The sequence below is a fragment of the Nerophis lumbriciformis genome, linkage group LG25 (assembly GCF_033978685.3).
Source record: "Nerophis lumbriciformis linkage group LG25, RoL_Nlum_v2.1, whole genome shotgun sequence".
NCBI classification, from domain to species: domain Eukaryota; kingdom Metazoa; phylum Chordata; class Actinopteri; order Syngnathiformes; family Syngnathidae; genus Nerophis; species Nerophis lumbriciformis.
Window position 1 is genome coordinate 23029176 of NC_084572.2, and position 15403 is coordinate 23044578.

At 39.8% G+C, this 15403-nt stretch overlaps 1 protein-coding gene across 3 annotated transcripts in view; it reads left to right on the plus strand.

Moving 5' to 3' along the window:
- evi5l (ecotropic viral integration site 5 like) overlaps nt 1-15403 on the plus strand; it is a 73210-nt gene that overhangs the window by 44942 nt on the left and 12865 nt on the right. For 2 of the 3 annotated variants that reach the window (XM_061983937.1, XM_061983938.1), the window contains exons 6-16: nt 1220-1345; nt 1424-1567; nt 1647-1736; nt 6073-6170; nt 6292-6352; nt 6609-6662; nt 8811-8843; nt 10436-10576; nt 11458-11574; nt 13837-13977; nt 14056-14232. In XM_061983937.1, the coding sequence (XP_061839921.1) occupies nt 1220-1345; nt 1424-1567; nt 1647-1736; nt 6073-6170; nt 6292-6352; nt 6609-6662; nt 8811-8843; nt 10436-10576; nt 11458-11574; nt 13837-13977; nt 14056-14232 (1182 nt within the window). The remainder of the gene's footprint in view (nt 1-1219; nt 1346-1423; nt 1568-1646; nt 1737-6072; nt 6171-6291; nt 6353-6608; nt 6663-8810; nt 8844-10435; nt 10577-11457; nt 11575-13836; nt 13978-14055; nt 14233-15403) is intronic. The other variant, XM_061983939.1, reaches the window with a different exon arrangement.

The following is a 15403-nucleotide window of genomic DNA, read 5'->3' on the forward strand; positions in this document are numbered from 1 at the left end:
AGCTTGCATTTCCTCTGTATTTGTTGTACTTACATTATCTCACAAACGTGAGTACACCTTGTTATTGGACAATGACACTGATGCAATCTAAAGTAATCAGTGAACAGCTCGTATAACCGTGTTGATATACTGTCTCTTTAAAAATAAATTCAACAGACAGCCATTAATGTCTAAACCACTGGCAACGGAAGTGAATACACTCCTAAGTGAAAATGTCCACATAAGTAAAATAATGATCTGCCGACCATTATTTTTATCCTCATCCACTGCTCCATGACGACATCACAGCTGGTGGACGTTGGCGACCTCGTGTTACATCCACCAGCTCAATGATGTCGTCCTGAAGAAAAGAAAGGCAATCATTGAAGCCCTTGTGTTAGCCAAAGAGCACTGAGGCAGTGCTGAAAAATAATGGTAGCCACTTTTGATTGTGGATTAACAATCACAAAAAGCATTACAGTCGGCCCTCGCTGTTAATTGGATCCGCACATGACCGCGATAAATTAATTTCTGCAAATAGGCTTTCTGTGTGGAGTTTGCATGTTCTCCCCGTGACTGCGTGGGTTCCCTCCGGGTACTCCGGCTTCCTCCCACCTCCAAATACATGCACCTGGGGATAGGTTGATTGGCAACACTAAATTGGCCCTAGGGTGTGAATGTGAGTGTGAATGTTGTCTGTCTATCTGTGTTGGCCCTGCGATGAGGTGGCGACTTTTCCAGGGTGTACCCCGCCTTCTGCCCGATTGCAGCTGAGATAGGCTCCAGCACCCCCCATGACCCCAAAACGGACAAGCGGTAGAAAATGGATGGATGGATGAATGGATGGAATCATTAATTATAAATATTTTTCATTAATAGAGCATTAAAAACATCTATTTTGTACCTTCTAAATGAAAGTTTCAACATTATGCGAGTTTTCTAGGCATGAAATAACACCTTTTAGTCACCTTGACACTGATCAGTTTGGGCTCATCTCGTGACCAATACTATTGCAGTATTGATATTTTTAGTTTAGTTAGCCATTTTTATTCATTGTCTTACTAACAATTTATTTGAATTTGCTTCTTTTTTTTTATCTAAAAAGTATTTGCTTTGTGGTGAAGCCTCAATATTTGAAGCGCAATGGTCGAAGGTCGACTGCACCTGATTTAAAAAAATAAATAAAATGTATTTTTATTTATTTTATTACTAATGGAACTGCTTCCTCGCCTTCTCTCAGATGCCTGAAGAGGAGGCGTTTTGCGTCTTTGTGCGTCTGATGCAGGAATACCGTCTTAGAGAGCTTTTCAAGCCCAGTATGGCCGAATTGGGCCTCTGCATCTACCAGTTTGAGTATCTTCTGCAGGTAAATGGGAAGCCGATGATTCAGCCACAAGGGGGCAGCAAAGTTACATGCTTGAAAAACTACTTGTTTTCATCTCAGGAGCAACTTCCAGAGCTTAACGTCCATTTCCGGTCCCAGAGTTTTCATACATCCATGTATGCATCATCCTGGTTCCTCACCTTGTTCCTCACTTTCCTCCCTCTGCCTGTTGCCACACGTATATTTGACATTTTTATGTACGAGGTAGGAATATTTCAACATTTTAGAATGGTTATTGCTAAAGTTTTGCTATTGTCCCTTCAGCGATATGACCTCTCTGCAGGGCCTGGAGATCATCTTCCGTGTAGGCATGGCCATCCTGCAGTACAACCAGACGGACCTCATTCAGCTGGACATGGAGGGCATGTCGCAGGTATGCAGCCACTGATGCACATTTTAGGTTTATGTACATATTGTTACTAGGGCTCTCCAATGATTAAAATATTCAATTGCGATTCATTACATTTCGCCCCTAGTTAACTAGTAATTAATCGTGATTAATCACAGCGAGATGGAAGTTTTTGTTTTACCAAATTTGAGTATCAAACCAACACCAAGTAGTTACAGGGGCAGTATTGGTCATACCAATGCTGATACTAATACTTCAAATTGTCAACATCACTAAATGATTACGTTTTTTTTAACACAATTATAATCTGACAAAAACACAGAATATCAATTAAATATTTAAATTATTTCCTGTTATTTAAATCAATGTGGTTTGCCCTTAAGGCCCTTCTGTGTTCTGGGACTTATTTACTGAGTTTGTAAACAAAAACAACAACAATTTTGATTATAAAAAGTACTGCTCTAACTAGAGATGTCCGAAAATAGCTTTTTTGCCGATATCCGATATTCCGATATTGTCCAACTCTTAATTACCGATTCCGATATCAACCGATATCGATATATACAGTCGTGGAATTAACACATTATTATGCCTAATTTTGTTGTGATGCCCCGCTGGATGCATTAAACAATGTAACAAGGTTTTCCAAAATAAATCAACTCAAGTTATGGAAAAAAATGCCAACATGGCACTGCCATATTTATTATTGAAGTCAAAAGTGCATTATTTTTTTTAACATGCCTCAAAACAGCAGCTTGGAATTTGGGGCATGAGAGAGCATGAGGATGTTGAGGTGGGCGGGGTTGAGGTGGGGAGGGTAGAGGGTAGCGGGGGGTGTATATTGTAGCGTCCCGGATGAGTTGGTGCTGCAAGGGGTTCTGGGTATCTGTTCTGTTGTGTTTATGTTGTGTTACAGTGCGGATGTTCTCCCGAAGTGTGTTTGTCATTCTTGTTTGGTGTGGGTTCACAGTGTGGCGCATATTTGTAATAGTGTTAAAGTTGTTTATATGGCCACCCTCAGTGTGACCTGTATGGCTGTTGAACAAGTATGCTTTGCATTCACTTGTGTGTGTGAAAAGCCGTAGGTATTATCAGAATCAGAATAGTTTTTATTGCCATTGTTTGAGAACGGGTTCACAAACTAGGAATTTTTCTTGGTGCAATCGTGCAACATAAAATACTATTGATTGATTGATTGACTATGTGATTGGACCGGCAAGCAAAGGCAGTGCCTTTAAGGTTTATTGGCGCTCTGTACTTTTTCCTACGTCCGTGTACCACTACGTACAGCGGCGTTTTAAAAAGTCATAAATTTTACTTTTTGAAACCGATACCGATCATTTCTGAACCGATACCGATAATTTCCGATATTATATTTTAAAGCATTATCGGCCGATAATATCGGCAGCCCGATATTATCGGACATATCTAGCTCTAACCACTGTAGTAGTATTGACAATATGCTGATGCTATTAATATCGAATTGTTAGTGTCAATATTTGTATCGACCCGTCCAGCTTTGTTTACATTGAAGAATTCTAGCTTGCGGTTAGCCGTTAGCATATCCTCCTACGGTGTCTAGTGAAGCATTTTTAGCTATTCCTCGTCCTCCAGTGATGATACGTACACAAAACTTAATTTGCTGCCATGAAGGCGAGGACTACTGATTTAGAAGTGGCTTTGCACTGTGACCGGACATTAGCTGCTAGCAAAAATGCTGTAGTGCGTTGAGGACTTGTTGGTTCTCTTGTCGCTGTCAAATTTGGAGGACACAGCTAAAATGTGCCATTGCCATGCATCATCACAATATAATAGGGATGTAAAGGTATCAAATCTCACGGTCCGATATTATCACGGTATTGAGACCACGGTCCTGTGTGTGTGTGTGTGTGTGTGTGTGTGTGTGTGTGTGTGTGTGTGCGTGCGTGCGTGCGTGCGTGCGTGCGTGCGTGCGTGCGTGCGTGCGTGCGTGCGTGCGTGCGTGCGTGCGTGCGTGCGTGCGTGCGTGCGTGCGTGCGTGCGTGCGTGCGTGCGTGCGTGCGTGCGTGCGTGCGTGCGTGCGTGCGTGCGTGCGTGCGTGCGTGCGTGCGTGCGTGCGTGCGTGCGTGCGTGCGTGCGTGCGTGCGTGCGTGCGTGCGTGCGTGCGTGCGTGCGTGCGTGCGTGCGTGCGTGCGTGCGTGCGTGCGTGCGTGCGTGCGTGCGTGCGTGCGTGCGTGCGTGCGTGTGTCCGACCACAAAAAATTACTTAAAAATGTTATAGTGTGTAAAATGAATGTTTAGGATAAACACACTTGCTGTAATTGAACACAAACATAATGGTAAAATGTTTTAGTTGTACTACAAACTTGTATATTAAGTGCAAAGGTTTGTGCAGGGACATCCACTGTTTCAAGCAAATATTAAAAAAAAACTTAGTTGAGTGTCTTAAAGTGACAATGTAAGCATCCAATGTAAAATAATAATCTTCACTTTAGTGTCTTTCAACCTTTTATAATAATGTACATTTCTCTCAAACTGATGTTTGGCTTCGCTGGCTTCAAATATATTTTCTGGGTGATGGTTTTATGAAGTGGCGAATTCTCGAGGATGCTGCCCTCCGCCCTAGCGCAGCTCGATAGAGAGACAAGCTTTGGAAAATGGATGGATGGATTAAAGATTCATCAAGAAGTTTTTCAGTTTACTCTTATTTCCTGCTCTGTAGAGTTTTTTATGGGTGATTTCCCTCGGCGTGCTGCGGCGTCACCGGCTGAATCTGAGACAAAAGTGGTGCGCTTTTCTTTGCAGAATGCAGACTTTCTTACCTCTGCCAAAGAGGTTATGGTTCCACCAGGGTTTGTTTGTTAGCAACATAACGCTAAAAGATCTGGGGAGATTTTGATGAAATGTCCAAAAAGAAACATTTTTCTCATCTGCTACGAACATACTCCACTTCCTGCTTACGGCGGTCCACGGCCCCACCTTGCCGGTCCCACGCTTAGAAGAGGATTTTGGGAGATGTAGTTTATTTTTAGACCCGGCCAACACTAAAGCGCCAGACAAGTTTTTTGTTTGACACCATCACGCGTCACAGCATTTTTGTGAAGACTTTATATCTGAAATACTGTGATATTTACAGTTACACCCCTACAATATAACAATAGTATCAAAAGCTCTATAATCGGCCAACCGTGAATCATTTATATCGTATATATTATATAGCGCAACCTTAGCTGCTAGCAACTAAGAAGTGGCATTGTACAGTGGCATCTACTTATAGACAGTAGATAGAAATAACTTTGATCTTGTCGAGAGAGAGAGACCAGCCAGGGCTTTGAAGCTAATTTTCCATTCAATACACACTTTTCTTTGTTCATTTATGCACACTATTCGTTCACACTTGTGGCTCTACATCAGCTATAAAACCGCTGCTTTCCCCCCCACTACGGCATTGACTGACGGTCACACAGAACACATGCGTGATGATAAAAAATAGAATAGTTAAAGAAATGTTTCGTTAACTCGCATTAACGTTGACAGCCCTAATTATTAATGAACAAATACTACTATTATATCATTGATTGTTACTAATTATTACACAGTTAGCCTACACACATATAAATGTATTATAAATGATTTTTAACATAAAAATGGCAAAAGTTGGTAGGATAAGAGATATTAATGGGAATAAAGACAATATTACCCAAATGTTTTGACTTGTTGCATAATTAATAATACACAAAACAATAATTCTTGAAGGATTTTTTTTTTTACATAGAACTTTAAAGTTAAGTTAAAGTCCCAACGATAGTCACACACACTTGGTGTGGTGAAATTATCCTCCGCATTTGACCCATCCCCATGTTCACCCCCTGGGAGGTGAGGGGAGCAGTGAGCAGCAGCGGTGGCCGCACTCGGGAATCATTTGGTGAATTAACACCCAATTCCAACCCTTGATGCTGAGTGCCAAGCGTTGAGGCAATGAAGGGTTGGAATTGGGGGTTAAACATGTGCAAAGCAGTAGTCAAAGCCGAATAGAACATGTCGATCAGGTTGGTTATTAATATTTTTTTTTGCAATTTCTGCAAAAATACTCTTTGAACAAATACACTTCAACTGAAAATACATTCAAGATTGGAATAATTTGGCTTGGATGTATTCAGTCCTTATGGAAGTAGGTGATGCCGTGAATGGTGAGTCAAAGTATTGTTTGCGACAATAAGCAAAATAAGATACATATTTTCTTTACATCCTTACAGCAAAGCAGGCGCTATTGCAGCAGCATTGAATATTCCATGTTCCTTGTAAAGTGTGCGGTGTGCATTAAACATGAGGGAGCATCTTTGCGGCATCACTAATCCCTCATGTCGCCCACGTCTTCCAGCATTTCCAGAAGGTGATCCCCCACCAGTTTGACAGCTGCCCAGACAAGCTGATCCTCAGGGCCTACCAGATCAAATACAACCCCAAGAGAATGAAAAAGTAAGGGGTCCTCATTACCCCCTAGCCCCTGGCATCAAAACACGGAGCCAAATTATTGCTCTTCATCATTTCATTTAAATATGGGATACAAAAACACTCAAACCTTATCTGTTTTCACCAGGCTTGAGAAAGAGTATACCACCATCAAGAACAAAGAAATGGAGGAACAAATTGAGATCAAGGTGTGTGTTTAAAGAGAAGTGAACAAATTTTGGTATAGACAAGACAATTGTTTAGCATTTAAACATCTGGGAATAAAACAAGCGTGACTGGCTATAATCAAAGTAGTTGAGATCAACAGCGCCTCTGCTGGTTACAACCAAGTAGTGCGCTCCATTTGACCCCAGTCGCTTCAGTACGCAATCAACAATGTGGCAATCAATTGATCGACTAATCGGGTATGCATACATCTCTGTAACTGTCTGCTCGTGTGTTCAGAGGCTGCGTACAGAAAATCGACTGCTGAAACAGAGGATTGAGACCCTAGAGAAGGTAAGACACAAACCTGAGGGGGACACAGTAGCACATCTGTATTGCTATTAACACACTGGACCACATTACCTATGATATATAAACTCTCCAGCCTCACAATACAATTCTAGTCGCATATCGTAGGGATCTATAACTAGGGGTGTCCTGATCCGATATCTGCAAAAAAAAAAAGTTTAGGGTTAGCTTGCATCTAAAATCTCCGATAGGAGCAGTCCTGCAGCGTGTTTAGCCAGATAACATCTAAATGGCGTCCAATAAGCACACAAGGTTGGTCTTTCCTTCAATTTTAGTCAAATCATTTACAAAAGGTAAACATGGTACACTATAGGCTACTAAGAGCTAGCAGCTACACAGCAGCTTAGCGCACAAGCTAGCATACTTGCCAACCCTCCTGAATTTTCCGGGAGACTCCCGAATTTCAGTGCCTCTCCCGAAAATCTCCCGGGACAACAATTCTCCCTTAAAATCTCCCGATTTCCAGCCGGACAACTATATTGGGGGCGTGCCTTAAAGGCACTGCTTTTAGCGTTGTCTCTCACCTGAAAAGGAGACTATTATATATGTGTCCGTTATCCATAGGTTTATCTATAACCCATAAAGTAGGCAGGCACAGAACTATTTCTCAGCGTGTGTTTATTACAGCCGGCACGTTAATACTGTAGCGGCTGGCTACAGGGTGTTAGCCAATGACTGTGGCTGGGGGGCGGGACTTCCGGGAGAGATAGAGAAGTGACGTTGTTAATAGGAAGTGGGTGTTCGAGTTTTGCCGGAAAAAGGGATAGACACACATTGGAGCTGCCTTTAGTGTCCTCTCACCTGAAAAGGAGACTATTATATATGTCTCCGTTATCCATAGGTTTATTTATTACCCATAACACGGTGGCCAAATGGATATAGTCACTCATGAACGGTCAGAGAAGCACAAGGCGGCGACAACGCAGTATTATGGGCCACCTGGCAAATCCGTGAAGGATATGTTCCTGGATTCAGAGATCGCTCGCCAGTACTCAAATGGCAGAACAAAAGCTACTCAAATAGTGAAAGGTAAGTGTTTTTTTTTTTTTAAAGTAAGCAACAAGTACAGTTAGTAGAACTGTGTTTTCATTACTGTACTATATATATATATATATATATATATATATATATATATATATATATATATATATATATTAAGAAATACTTTAATTTCAGTGAATTCTAGCTATAAATATACTCTGGTTAAATTTCTGGTTAAAAGTGGCATGAGCTCCACGCTAACTTCCAGGCTAAACTGGGACCCGAAGTAGAATTTTATTTAGGGCCTCCTCCCATTACAAAATATTTTCACCTTTTATACACATAATTTTTTGGTTTAATTTGATGCATGTTTTGTATTATAACAATTTAATGGGGAATACGTTGTTCAATATATTTTTTGTGTGCGAAATACAAATTTAACATCTACAATACATTTATTTTATCAACGACCCTAAATAAACTGTGACCTGGATTGAAACCTAGTACATCTACCTTCCAAATTGGGGACTAATCCTATGCATCACAGAAGCCAATGAGACCATATGAGGAAATTTGCCATTATATTCCTGTCCGTGACAAAGCAGGGAGCAGCTAGGAATAGCGTTGCATTAAACATTTTTAATATGAAGTCTCCTGTCATTCATTAATTGACATATTATATGGACTTCTTCACAGGGCCCTACACAAGGCGTCTGTCCTGACAATAGGACAGGGCAGCCCTGGGTTTCGGGCAATACTCACGGCTTCAACATCGGTGTCGGAAGTGAAACGTATCAGGACACCCCTATATGAAACAGCACAGCATTACTCTGACGGGTGTTGCTAATATTTTGCACCTATTGTGTTGATAAATTGTACTTTGTAGTTCTACACATACACATCCGAGATTTTATGAGTATTATATTCATGTATTTTCTTTTTCCACCTATTTTCTGAGTGATCTCACTGCTGCCTTTTCTTCTTCTTTGCCTTTGTTGTTTCTCTACATGTATGTTTCAATGGAATCGCTTCTTCCTTCCTTTTTCCTCTTTTGGCTTTCGTTGTGGTCTCGTCTATTCCCGGGATCCCGTTGCGCTTTTTCATCTGTGTTCTCTTGTCAACCCCTTGTCCCGACCCTTCATTGCGCTGTAGGAGAGTGCTGCTCTGGCAGACAGACTCATACAGGTAAAGTACCTTCCTGGTAAACCACCTTCCTGCTGATCGCACTGTCCTCTCTTTATCTACCAACACCGTTCTTCACCTCCTCTTGTCTGCTGTCCCTTATTAAACCTTTTCTTCAACGTGCATGATCAAAATACATGTTATGTTGACCGCAAGTGCATGCGTTGTCTATCCACAGTTAACTGTCCAATATGAGATCCTGCATGTGGCATGTTATTACTTCAAAACTGGCAATAAAGTGCCCTAAGTAATAGTCATTGTGTTATAATAATAATGTTTTACAATAATAGTCATTGTTTGCTTTCTTTCGAAGAGGCCACCACTTCTTTTTAGAACGTATTAATGTTTCTTATTGTAAAAATTCTAGGGTTTTTATACCTTCAAGCATACTAAATAAATTCAAATTTCAGCACAATCTGTTCAGCAAGGCCGAGCAAATTGTGAGGCCATTTTCCTAATAGGGAATAATAAAAATGCAAATGATGAAACCGTTGCCTTCGTGAAATTTATATTACCGGTAGCTGTAGTAAATATACCGTGCAAGTTAAAAAGAAATCCAGTAAAGTGACGTATAACAAAACGTGCTACTCTCAAACCGTAAAAGTCAGCGGCAGGGAGGTTTTTTTGTTGTTGTTTTTGATTGCAACTTTGTTAAATAAGTATATAAAAATAAAGTATGCACATCTTCTTTTAAGTTCTCATTCAACCCCAAGGACTTCCATTATAACTACTATTATTTTACACCGTGTAATCTGGTATGTTACTTTTTCCATGAAAACCAAATGAATCTCCGAATAATATTGTTTTGGTGTAACTGCACCCCTTAACAACTAGATGGCGCCAAAACCATTATGCATAATTATCAGAGCTTTGATGAGCGTAACTAAGTTATACTGCCAATACACCGCTGAAATGCAATGAACATTATGTTGGGAAGTTATATATGAAATGGCTATATATATATATATATATATATATATATATATATATATATATATATATATATATATATATATATTCCTTCTAAAGTTATTTCTCCTTGTAGCTTAGTAGGCACGGTAAACAAATATATTTTTGTCTACTTGTCTACCGTATGAAAATCAATGTTGTCATGAATTATTGACCTATTCAAAGCTGTAATTACCCAACCTCAAGTATTCCATATATGTTTCCGTGTATTGCATGTTTTGCATTTTCCCATTATTAAGTGTTTTATTTTTATTTTGGACAAAAAGGCCATAAAACATCAAATTAAGTTATGAAAGTTATAACACACTTTTATGGGTGTGTAGTCAATAGTCAATCTTAAGCTTGTCCGAGGGTTAAGGAAAGTGCTTTGTTTTATAGGTGATAAACCAAGTAGTTTCTAGTGTGTCGTCTTGTAACGAAACACTGTAAAAAAAATAAAAAAATTAAAAAATACCACTGGCCAATAAAAATCGACCTGCCTGGTCCACACTTTTTTTAAACATACTACTAAATTTCCCATAAGCATGATGTGTCTTTACTTATACATTGTAACATACTGTAGTTTGTACGCTAAAATGTCAGACTTCCCTGCTTACTCCCATCCTGCTCTTGGCCTCCTATTCCAGGGTCAGGTGACCAGGGCGCAGGAAGCGGAGGAGAACTACGTGATCAAGCGTGAACTGGCGGTGGTGAGGCAACAGTACAACACAGCCAGCGAGAGCCTGGAGAAGGCGCAGGACACCATTAGAGATCTGCAACAACAGAAGGTGAACAGAATGTTAATCTGTTGTTGCAAAAAAATACCACATTTAACACCTCCTTTCATGCATCACCACTCTTGGAACAAACCCACATGGGTCTTTATGGTGTCACTGATGTCATCCAGTTTGCATAATTGTCCATTATGCACACTGTGGCCATATCTGTCAACATTTGTATTTGGAAATAAGAGACATTTTTTGGAAAAATAAGGGAAATTATTTTGGGTACAAGATACTGACGTTAATACGCAACTGCTGTATGTCGCAATCCTTTTGCGAACATAACGTAAATGGAAATATTGTGATTTACTTTGCTATTCAGGCTTATTGTGTTGCAACATCGCTGCTCATTTCCAGTTCTCTGTTGTATTGGTTCTGTAACAGCTTCTTCCCTCAGGCCGTAAGACTCTTGAACGCATCATAATTATCCCCTCAAATTCCCCCCCAAAATGGATTAACTCACTGGAATATAAAGACAATATAACATACATCCATAAACGTGAATGCATATGCAAAAGTGCAATATACAGTATTTATCTGTACAGTAATCTATTTATTTATATCTGCACCTTATTGCTTTTTTATCCTGCACTACCATGAGCTAATGCAATGAAATTTTGTTCTTATCTGTACTGTAAAGTTCAAATTTGAATGACAATAAAAAGGAAGTCTGAAGTCTAAAGTCTATTGAAAGATGTCAGCCTCCTGTCATATTGCACGTAAAATATATATTAGTGGCTGTTCTACTGCCATATGCGGCCTAATTCTGATGAGAACACATAGTAGTCAGATGAGATTGAAGTCTTGTCTTAGCGTTAACTGACGTGTTGATATTAATATTATTGATTCAGTCAATGTCTCAAAGAGTGTTGCTCTGTTTGTTTTAGTACACAGAGCAGTTTGTGAGCGGTCTGCAGACGCAACTGGAACAGTCCAAGCTGCGTGAGGCTGAGCTGCAGGGAGCGCTAAAGGAAATGCAAGACAAGGTGCTGGATCTTGAAAAGGTGAGCTTGCCAAGTCTAAACTACACGTCTAAATTCAGTTACCACAGTTTGAAAGTGACCTGCACAATCCACTAAGATCCAATAAAGGTGTAATTTTAGTATAATATTTAATTGTTTGGCACAAAACTAGTATCAGTCATGTTTAAATGGGGGTGGGAACTGTTTTGCAGAGTAATAATCAAAATAATTAACTACAACAGAAGTCATTATAGAGATACTACAAATTAATTATTAATTTGCATCTTAAAAAGAACTGATTTTAAAGAAAAAAAAAACATTTGCAACAAGTTTGAGACAATACTGATCACAGCTGTAACCCGATTTTGGAACAATTTTAACGCCATGACAAAATGGTAAAAAAATAAATACAGTAATTTAAGGAATGAATCTTGTACTGTGTAAATATACTGAATTAAAAATATTTAAACGGACGGCGTGGTGCGGTTGGGAGAGCGGCCGTGCCAGCAACCTGAGGGTTCCTGGTTCAATCCCCAGCTTCTACCAACCTAGTCACGTCCGTTGTGTCCTTGAGCAAGACACTTCACCCTTGCTCCTGATGGGTCGTGGTTAGAGCCTTGCATGGCAGCTCCCGCCATCAGTGTGCGAATTCGTGTGTGAATGGGTGAATGTGGAAATAGCGCTATACAAGTGTAACCCATTTACCATTTAATTTATTGTGTAAATAATATGTTTATACTTATGTTTTTATAATCTTAGAAACAAATGTGAGGTGCTTTATTAGCCTGATTCTAGTTTTAGCTTTTTAAGTTAGCACTTTGTGACAGAGGGCAGATGACTATTTTGTTCATAATTAACTTAAAATTAATTGCGATTAATCGCAGATCAATATCATTTTTCATCATTAATAAGTGCACCTGTGACAGATAAAGTTCACGTTTTTAATACTATGACTGGACAATTAGTTTGCTTTAATGAAATGTTTTTTAAACATTTTAGTTTTTTAAACCGCTCAATACAAAATGGACATAAACATGCTTTTAATGACAATAGAAAAGTTTACCTGCAGTGCGTTGGTTTCTTGCCAGATTTTCTATTTTGTAAGAATACAGAATTTGTATTCCTGCTGTAGGAGTACTTGCATTCAGAGGAGGAGCTACACCATGTTTAGGTAGCGGTTTTGTGCATTAATAACACAAAATGTGGATTGTTACAATCATTGTGTGATTGTCAAAGATGTTTGGTAATGTGATATTTCTAACTGAATAAATGCTTCTGATATTCTGTACATTACATGTTGTACAAGTTAATGGTCTTCATATTGCTGCATGACAATATCTTAACTTTCTCTCTTTATAAATAAATTGTAATATTCAGCCTGCTAAACATTCTGTAATTGAGGACTATCAACCAGAGCACGTTATTAAAGAATATACACTTTATTTCATTCTGACAGAAAATGTCCGTGAATATATTTTGTCATTTGATGTGATTGCTTTTAGATTAGGTAGAAATATCACAGATTACATTACAAAACCTTTTTGACAAACCATAATCGTAAAGTAGGACATTTTTCATTTTGGTTAGTGTAGTTAGACCGGATGTGATGCGTATCGCTTTTATTGAGAAGCCGCAAGTGTGTGATTGGTTTGAGAAGAGATGTCTAGACACGTTTTGATGACGTGAAGGTCTCCAAAAATGAAGTTACTCTCGACTTCCTGCATGCCGTCTTTCCTTTCTGCTGAGATTTTATCCCATCTTACGAGAGCAGTTACAGTAACCATCTACATTTTATCAATGTTATCAATGCACTAAACTGAAATCCAAACACGGAAGTGAAGCTCCACCTCTCTGAAAGCAAGCGCTCCAGCAGACATTTGCTGCAGTGATGACGGTTCACGACGATCGTGGATGAAAATAGTCTTGTCTTGCCGGGAGAATGACTTGCCTTGGCTATGGATCTGGACTTTCCATAATGTACCGTTTTGCTGTCTATATCTGCCTGCTATTTGTTCTACTTGTGGCTCAACGGTAACTGTGAATGCAGATACATTTTTCCAGGCTACAGAATGCACGGAGGGTCAGACAGGACGCGTGCACGTTAATCGCGCGTCAAAAAAATGATCACTGTTAAAGGAAATTATAGTTAACGCGTTAATGTCGCGTTAACTTTGACAGCCCTAGTTTTAGTGAACGTTAGCCATATAGCTAAGCTTTGTTTTTTTTGCGGCCCAATAAAGCTGTAAGCATGCTGCCGATTCATTGTGCGGTTTATTTTAAAATGTTTTTCATATCCCAATCCAGAGGAGCAGCTGTTTACCTGATGAAAACAACATGGCAGCTATGAAGGAGGAGATGAAACAGATGAAGCTGCGGGAGCTGGAGACGCTGCGTTCATTTAGAGAGATGCAGGACTCTGTCACCGAGCTCAATCAGCGCTGGCAGGTAACACACACGCTCACTCACACCTCATATGATCCACACATTTGCAGCACAGGGGTATATATGAACTTGTCTTTGCAGCATCACATGTCCCGCGGCGGTGGTACTGGAGGCGGCGGCAGCCACTGGAAGGAATCCCCGAAGAAGAACGCCATGAATGAGCTGCAAGACAAGCTGATGACCATCCGACTGAGGGAGGCACAAGCCCAGGCTGAGCTCAGAGAGGTCAAACTGAAAGCTGTTCAACTGGAGAGCCAGGTCAGACATACTGTAGAATCGCAAAGTGTACTTTTATAATGCAGATGGTGCGACTTAAGATGCAATTTTGTTTAAATTCTTAATCATAAACACTGTAGAACCTAAAAAAAAAATCAAAAAAGGTTAGTCGTCCCTCGCTATGTCACGTTTTGAAATTTGTAAATTCACGTATTTTAGGACTAAAGGCATTTTCATGCATAAAATTGGCTAAATGAAGAAAAAAATATTACTGTAGTATCGACGACTGGATGAGACCAAATCAATCAGAGTGCAATGTTCAGTAACGAGGCCACTGATTGGCTCATCCTCAGGCAGCATTACTATATTGCAGGCCCATTCAACACATCCGGCCCGCCAAAGCTTTTAATGTAGCCCACCGAACATCACCGAAATAGGATTGATGCAACCATTCAAACTAGAGTTGCTCATGCATGCAGTACTCCTGCTACCCCGCGGGGGGAAACAGTGTAGCATATGCGTCCCAATGAAGCAGCAGTGGGTGAGTAGAAGGAGATGGCTCTATCAACCCTGAAAAACATTGGAAAAGAGAAAATCTTACTTTTAACAGCGACTGGCCAACAAAGTATGAATGTATTGAAATTGCTGACTTTGTGACGTCTTTTGTATTCGTGGTCGTGTTGTTTTTGGCTGTTTAACTCTGCCGATCAAAACTGGTTAAATACATGTAGCGCTGAATTTTACTTGCAGATGGCTGTAAAGTTACACCTTAGGTTTAATTGTGTTAAACATCAGTGCAATGTTTGCTGTGTGTATTAACACAAAATCTATTTTATCCATGTAACATACACAATGGACATTTTACATGTAAAATGCACAATGGACGTTATACTTTTGTAATGCCCATTTTCATTCTTATACACCTAAGTAAAGGACTAGGTATAAAGAAATAAAATGAGGAATAAGCACAAGCTAGCTGACAGACCTTTTAAGCGTCGGACACATTGATCCAGACAAGCAGTAACAATGGTAGAAATCCCAGCGGGTAAGCTTCGTCACAAAACTTGGTCAAACCTTTCTAAGTAGATATTGTGCATAAAAATATTAGGTTTGTTTTGTATTAAAAGTGCTGACTTTGTGATGTCTTTTGTATTCGTGGTCGTGTTATTTGTCTGAGAGTAACTCTGGCGATCAAACCTCGTTTAATACATCC